At 33.4% G+C, this 7732-nt stretch overlaps 1 protein-coding gene across 2 annotated transcripts; it reads right to left on the bottom strand.

Moving 5' to 3' along the window:
• Nucleotides 1–2156: 2156 nt before the first annotated feature.
• LOC132271220 (uncharacterized) lies at nucleotides 2157–7427 on the bottom strand. 2 transcript variants are annotated; one of them, XM_059772538.1, is made up of 4 exons: nucleotides 6672–7427; nucleotides 4785–4940; nucleotides 4000–4644; nucleotides 2157–3555 (listed from the first exon to the last, which is right to left on the bottom strand). In XM_059772538.1, the coding sequence occupies exons 1-4, from the start codon at nucleotides 7023–7025 to the stop codon at nucleotides 2494–2496; spliced, it is 2217 nt and encodes a 738-aa protein (XP_059628521.1). In that variant the 5' UTR covers nucleotides 7026–7427; the 3' UTR covers nucleotides 2157–2493. The 2 variants fall into 2 exon arrangements, with proteins under 2 accessions (XP_059628521.1, XP_059628522.1); XM_059772539.1 differs by having other exon boundaries at nucleotides 2157–3552.
• Between the last annotated feature and the right edge of the window lie 305 nt (nucleotides 7428–7732).

The raw sequence follows: 7732 nt of genomic DNA, 5'->3' as shown, positions 1-7732 counted from the left end.
ATTAAAACTCCCTCATTCCTTTTCTCTTAATGAACAGAATAAATAGTAAGCTTATTTTCTTTACTTTTATCCAATCGAACAAAAAGAAGGAAGGACACGGTCCCTTCACTAGGGATGTCTCATCCATTATTCTTATTTTTGTTCCATCCAATTTTTTTCTTTCTTACCGAACGAAGCATAAAATAGAAATAAACCCTATAAAAATGTAGAGGTGTTCATTTGATCCGTTAATCCGTAAAATCGATCCGATCAGTGCACATTAGATTGATTTTTTAGTCTTACGGTTCGGTTACAAATTGATAAATAAGGAATCCGCAGTCTACTGATAGGTTAACAAATTGGGGTATTAAATAACTAATCAGATCCAATTGCATTGCACTTTTCTTTTTTGTTTAAAGTGAATGACAAGAAGGTTCATAAACTCGTTAATGCATATCCCTTATTGTATAATTCCTTAAGTACCCTTTTCACTATAAAAGTTAACTTTATTTATTTATTTATTTTTATTTATTTATTTTTTAAAACCTTTTTTACTAGTACTCTTTCTAACAAAAGAGAATTTATTCAACTGGAATTATTAGATAATGGATCAATATTAAGCTCAGTCACAACTATTCAAAGCAGAAGTAGAAAAAAAAAAAAATAGGTAAGTAGCAAAAGATTGTGATACAGTGGGTGTTTGTGAGACTATCAACAACACTCCAAACATATAAAGGTTTTTTACTTCTCATTTATATGTTTTTTTTTTTTTTACACTCTAAACTGTCCTTTTATTTATTTATTTTTCTTTGGAGAAATTGAAACAAAGGAAATCAATATTATTGCCAACAGTTTAAACAATTTCTTCAATCTTTCCTTAGAACCGAGTAGAGTTTTTATTTTTATTTTTTAAATTTAGGTTGCGTCCACTAATAGAAAACATTTCTTGTTTTTGTTGTCAGCCCCTAAAAAGGCAAAACAAAAACAAAAATCATGTTTAATAATATGTGTTTTGTTTTTATATAATCGAAAACGTTTTTTTTTTTTAATTTAATGAAGAAAAGAAGAAACATAAAAAAGTCGTCTTTACTACTTTCGGTACTGTAGCGTAAAAACATTTTCAATATTGTTATTATACAAACTCTATTCATTTCAAACAAAATCCACATTATTCATGTTATATATTAATGCTACATATTATATATTAATTAAAATATTTTTTAACATATAATATATTATATAATAATATAAATTATTTTATTTAATAAAAATGATAGTTTTAATATATAATATATTATATAATAGAGTAAAATATTTTTTGAGACAATAATATTTATGAGTTATTATTTATTTTTTACTTATTTTAACTATTATATACTTATAATTTTATTTAATTTATATTATTATATACCATATCTATATTATATTATATGTAAATACATATATATTATATTATATATAAATATTAAATTATAATTAATTTATAACATTATAATGCTTCATATATTTTATATAGGATATATTATTTAATATTTTTGATTTATTATAATATACTATATATATATATATATATATATATATATATATTTTTTTTTTAATTGGCACCAGGAACTCACTTAGGTAGGATTCCTTCAGGACCCACCCTAGACTACAAACATGGAGATGTTGTCGACGTCTCACACCACAGTACTAATTTCAGTCTGGGAATATAATATACTATATGTTAAATACATGATGTATTATCAACAGGCCTGTGACCTAGCAGTATAAGGCTCCTACTTCTCAAATGGTGGTCAGGAGTTCGAATCTCAGCGGAGGTAGTGTCGTTTTTGTCTTAGTAAATTTTATTTTATACTTATTATTGGATATTATTAAGATTTGTTATTTTAAATTAGATATTGTATTTTATTATCATGTATTAGTTATTGTTAATATTTGTGAAATAATTGAATTGGATACATTTTTCATTTTTTAAGGCTTTCTGAAACTAATGAAAAGATAAAAAATAAAATAACATATTTTAAAAATAATTGTACATCTATAGTAACAAACAAGCTATTGGGGGTAGTTTGGACCAAGAAAGTGGCTGTGATGCTGGGACTAAAATGAATATCCACTTTATTCTTCAGTATGTGTATCCTGCAGACGCTCAATCTCATTCCCAAGTTGCCAAAAAATAGATTTGCTAGCCTTCACACTAGCTTTATGACAATATATAAACATCACAATCAGTGTCAGTATAGTGAGATACAAATGCAAATTATATGGCAAGTTAGATTAATGCCAAGTAACAAACAAGTGAACTATAAGAAAGCTTTAAGTGAGATCAGTCATATACATCAAGATTCATGAAGAAGAATTAGGGAAGATGTCAGATGCTTATGTATAAAGGAAGGAGGAGGAAAACAGATAAATGAGCTTTTCCATTTGGACTCATTCATCTGAAAACACAACAAAAGTGACAGAAGGGTGACGGAAGGGTTATTCCTGGAGTTAAGAGAACTCTATATGGTATCATGCAGATACTGCCAGTGCCGGTACATCAGCAGTCAATTCCAGCGAGGAAAATTGAGCCACAGGCTGCAAACACTGGGTATAGTGGAATTCAATTTGTAGCCGGTGGTGAAGAGGCGTTGACGACAACAAACCCTTCTTCAGATCAACTTGCAATTCCCTTATAGGAATGGCGGCCAAGAAGCTCTTAATATACTCTTTACATGACTCTTTGCCACTGCACACAACTAGTTCTTCTCCACTGTTTTCCAACTCATTTGAGATGACAATCTGTGTCCCTTCGGTCTCTGTGTCCTTGCATTTGTCCTCCTGCTCCTTCTCACCGGCACTTTTTTCAGCTGATGGTTGAGTCTCTTCAGGTAAACGATGTATTGTTGTGTCTTTGTCGAATCTCAGGACATAAGCTTGGTTGCAGCCCTCATAAAGCCTCTCCCCCAATGTGTCAATGATATAGTATGCATCCTGTTCGATCTTCAAGATGAAAAAATGGTCATTCCAGCTAACAATATAGACCAAAGGTTTATCTTTGCCAGAGTTCTCTGACCCAAAACGACTGATCTCATCCCAGATGCTGTCGAAGGACATGGCACCATGGAGGAAGTGAAAACTTCCCTCCTTTTCTAGTCCTTCTGGATGGAAGAACCCAATAAAGGACTTATCTGGGAGTACAGATAGTGGGCGAACTTTAGCCTGAAGGACTGTCTCAAGGTCAAAGTGCTTATCAGGAAACCGCTCTTTATAGGCCTCGTTTTCACAGAGATTCCTCCACTCGAACGAACCTTCTCGGATCAAGCTGTCAAGTTCTGACTTGATGGGCATTTCATCATGATTGACTTGGAACCAATCAGCAATGACAGCGACCAGGGCTGTACATGCACTCTCACCTGCAGCCTGTTCACTTCTTTGATCAATTGATGCAAAGAAGACTTCGGTTTGAAGCTTCATGTGTCCATCACGGCTTACTACTTCTTTGTTTTCCCAGCTGCCTATAGCAAATTTGTCATCTCCAAATTCAGAAACTGATGACCGATTTGTAGTTGAATCTTCTTCACTTTTATGCTGCTTCAAGATTGAGATTGGATTTTAGAATATAAAAAAAATGATGTTTAATTAAAACAAAAATGAGGAAATGAGAAAAAACCAGTGTGTAAAAATATAACTACATACACGAAACTCAAACAATAGCTAGAACAAACTATCATGTTCGTCCTCATTTTAATTAGGAGAAAACAATTTCAAATGGTAACCTCAAATACTATGGGTAAATTTTGTATTTGATAATGCAGACTAGTTAAAATTCAGAGACGACTCAATTCAGCAAGGCCAGTGTCAAATAAGTGCATTCTTATAGTGGCAAATGCTATGACAAAATTATAAAAGGAAATCAAGGGCCTTATGTAACAGATAATTTAGAGACTTATCACAGAAAATATTGAAAGTTCCATTTGCAAATAAATTATCAAAAACTTGGGAAGGAACTGTGAGGAGGGAAGGATGACGGTATACCCCAAAACTAGACTCGTCAGAGGAACTAAGCTGTCGGCGATCATAATCAATGTCGTCTCCACCTTCTTCTCCGTAATGCCTTTTCAATAATGGCTCTCCTTTGTTTTTTTTAGGAGATCTGAAGTTCAACTTCCTCTTTCTCCAGGGGAGGATGCTGCGCTTCGAAGTCTGCTGCAGGGTCTGCACTTTGTCTGATTCCCGATTGCTATAGTAGATCAAACCTTCATCTTCACTATTGCTTGCATTTGAGCAAAACAATTCAGCATTTTTTGCATGGGCCAATGTCCCATAACTGAATGACTCCTGAACATTAGAATCCTTCTTTCCTTCTTCTGATTCCTCTTCATCCAGATCATCAGGTGAATCTGTGTCAAAGGGGTAATTATACTCGGCATCCTCGCTTCTGACAGAGCTCTTTCCATCACTGCCCTCTTCTTCACGACATGCCTTCTTTGCTCTTTGAGCTGATACATAACCAGTGAAGAGTTTTACTTTTCTCAGACCAGCTTTAAGGGCAGAACGTTCATCTCTCTCTGATGATAAAGCTTCTCCAGAACTGGGTGACACTGGAACAGATGCTACTGATCTCTGCACTATCTCTAAAGGTTCCTGGGCAGTTCTCAATTCCAAAAGGCTGAGAGATATCTGCATAAAGGATGAACTTGGTTTCAGTGAACACATGCATATGATAACAAAAGAGGGATTAGAAATGCAATCTTAAAGAGATTGAAGGTAATAGCAATAAACAAAACTACAAACTCAAAACCGTTTGAAAAGGCACTTACAAAAAGTGAAGGGCTGCATTCAACACTGGCACCGAGGACAGTTAGAGGAATGCTGATTTCAAGCTCCTTTCCTTCCGCCGTGGAAGCAAAATCTGAAAGGTTCAATGATGCACTTGCAACAACAGGGAGTTTGTTCTTTGGTCCTTGGTTCGAGCCCTGAATAATAACAAAGTGAATCAGCCTCGTTCCGGTTACTCAAATAAAGAAATCATGATTATCATTGGGCCAAACATAATATTGAAAAAATACCTCAAAAATGGCGGGATATGCAATGAAATTTAGAATTGTTGAATAAATGTATAATGCTTATTTATAAGTTATATCCAGTTTAACACAATCTTATATTGGAATGGAAGGTAACCCTAGTGATATCTTTTGATAAGAACGGTTACATAATTTAACAAAGTACAAGACTCGGGCCTCAAGACAAATCTATAAACAAGTAACCAAACCTGCTTCAGTTCCTATGCTATATAAAGTCTAAAACAACAATTTACAAGATTAAGGAGCAATAAAAAACAGAATACACCAGTAATATTTACTCCCTTATAAACAAACAGCTGGGTAGAAAACAATTTACTAATTTATTTTTAAAGTCCTACAAATATAATACTATCACCACAAGTTTCAGCTTTGGTGGGTCAGGATGCCTGAAGAAAAATATGAAATCCTGAAAACTTTCGGCACAGTTCTACAATAATATATATATATATATATATATATTCCTAATTATCACATTTAGGTATTAAAAAACATAATGTGGAAGTCTGACACTGATCTATGGACATGAAATATAGAACAAAACAACAATTATAATTTTAGAAAAGAAAAATTAGTAAACATCAGGAAGAAACTCCCAAATGATGACATACAAAACATTATTAAAAGGAATTTGATAAGTGAAACCAACATCATCCTCATCAATGTGAATTTTTCAGCAGGTTCCATTTATTAAGATAGAAATCCTTACCGACAAAGTGAATTTCTTTTGGGTGCTGAAACCAAAATGCAAGTGGTCTAGTTGTACCAGACTCCTACTTCCAAAAGGGAGATCAGGGGTCCGAGCCTCGGTGGAGGCATGTGCGTGTGACTACCAATTAAGAAAAAAAAAAATTGGGTGCTGAATTTTCAGCAAGCTCATAAGAGTATCCATCTACATAAATGGAGCCTTAAAATAGAGACCGAAAATTTTCTGAAACTTCTCCAAGAACTGTTTCTTATTAGATGAATAAAGCCTAAAGAAAACAAAATTTAATAAATTAATTTTTTTTGGTAATATTAATTTATTGATTCTGTTACAGCCTCCAAAGCAATAAAATAATTCGATAAAATAACAAGAAAAATAATGGTAGAGATTTGATAAATTTTCAGAATTTATGAACCTCAAAGTCAAAAGTTCTAGATCGCAATACCCATCGAAAACAACCCCAGGACCCACACAAATCAAAATTCCAGAAAGCAGTTATGAGAACATAAACCCATTCTCACTGAAGCCCCCAAAAGAATCACCAAACCTACACATACATCAAACCTATGAACAAAAATTTATTACACAATAAATATAATTATAAATATTCCCTCATCTAAAGTCAAACCCCTTTTCGCTTGGCAGCGGAGAAATCTAGAAAAGTCTTCCCAAAAAAAAAATAATCAATCTTGCATATATGTTGGTCTGACTGCCAACAAAAAAATAAAAATAAAGCTCACATCAATTAACCAAAAAAAAAAAATACATAATTCTCCGTTAAGTTTTGTTTTGTATTTTTCTTTCTGGGTCTAATTCTTTCAATTTTCAAGAAACAAACAAAGGAATTTCATCTCTCAATCCCAATTTAACATAAACTTGAACAAATCAAGAATCTAAACAAAACCCAATTCAAAACTCACATTGAACACAGTGAATGCGACCTCCCATGGATGAAACACACCCTCCTTGTACTCTGAAAAGCTGCAAACACTCGAAAACTCCTCGTTCCATTCGACTCCATGGTCCTGAAAACCCTCTTCTTTTGTGAAATTCCTCTTCACACTCCGCCTCAAAGACCTCAGAGCTTTGCCCTTCGAACCCTTCCACTTGATCTCCACACTCAGCCTCGAAAACTCCTCAAAAACCACTCTCTTCTCCGCCACAGCCTCCGACGATACACGCAGGCCTTCGAGCCGTCGAATCGAAATCTTTGTTTCGAATTTCTTGGAACTGAGTGGAGGCCATGGACGCCACTTCATCATCTTCACCACCATTTTTGTGGATTGAATTGAATTGATTTGATTTGAGAGGTTTGATTCAGGAATATATATATATATATACAGTGAGAGAGAAGAAAAAGATGGGTTTGTGTTTGTTTTGAATTTGGAAATGAGTGATGATGGTTGGTGGTTGGGGAAAATTTTTGTGGGGTTAGTGTGGATCAGATCAAATAATAACAACAAATTTGAAATTTTGTTAGAAATTGAAAGACGATGATGTATCTTTTGTGACTTTGTGCGTGTATAGAATTTATATAGACATTGAATATCCTTGGATTATTTACAACATAGAGTAGACAGAAACTCAATAGAAATATGGGGGAGTGAGGACTCTGGATGTGTGTATTATATATATATAAATATAGAGAGAGAGATTGAGAGAGAGAGAGAGAGGGGCCGGCAGTGAACATATACCTAAGAACCAACGTCTCTTTTTCTGGTTGGGAAAGTATTTTTGCATGTTACTCCCTGTATTATTTTTTATTTGAAATCTCACCTACTATATTTGCTTATTTTACTTTTCTTTGTTTTTCTAGAAAAGAGAACGAAAAAAAAAAAATAGAAAAGAAAAGAAAAAAAAAATGGTTTGAAATTGGAAATCGGGATTAAAAAATTCACTAAAAATAACAAAACATGTTCTAAAATACATTGTATAAAAGAAGTGTACCAATATAAGAAGGCAAAACTCATTTGAAAATTAT

This window comes from Cornus florida, unplaced genomic scaffold (genome assembly GCF_030987335.1).
Source record: "Cornus florida cultivar Cherokee Brave unplaced genomic scaffold, ASM3098733v1 CherokeeBrave_3.0.0_Hap2_Chr08, whole genome shotgun sequence".
In the NCBI taxonomy this organism is placed as follows: domain Eukaryota; kingdom Viridiplantae; phylum Streptophyta; class Magnoliopsida; order Cornales; family Cornaceae; genus Cornus; species Cornus florida.
Note: the sequence above shows the minus strand (reverse complement) of the source record. Positions and strands in the feature narration are given on the sequence as shown.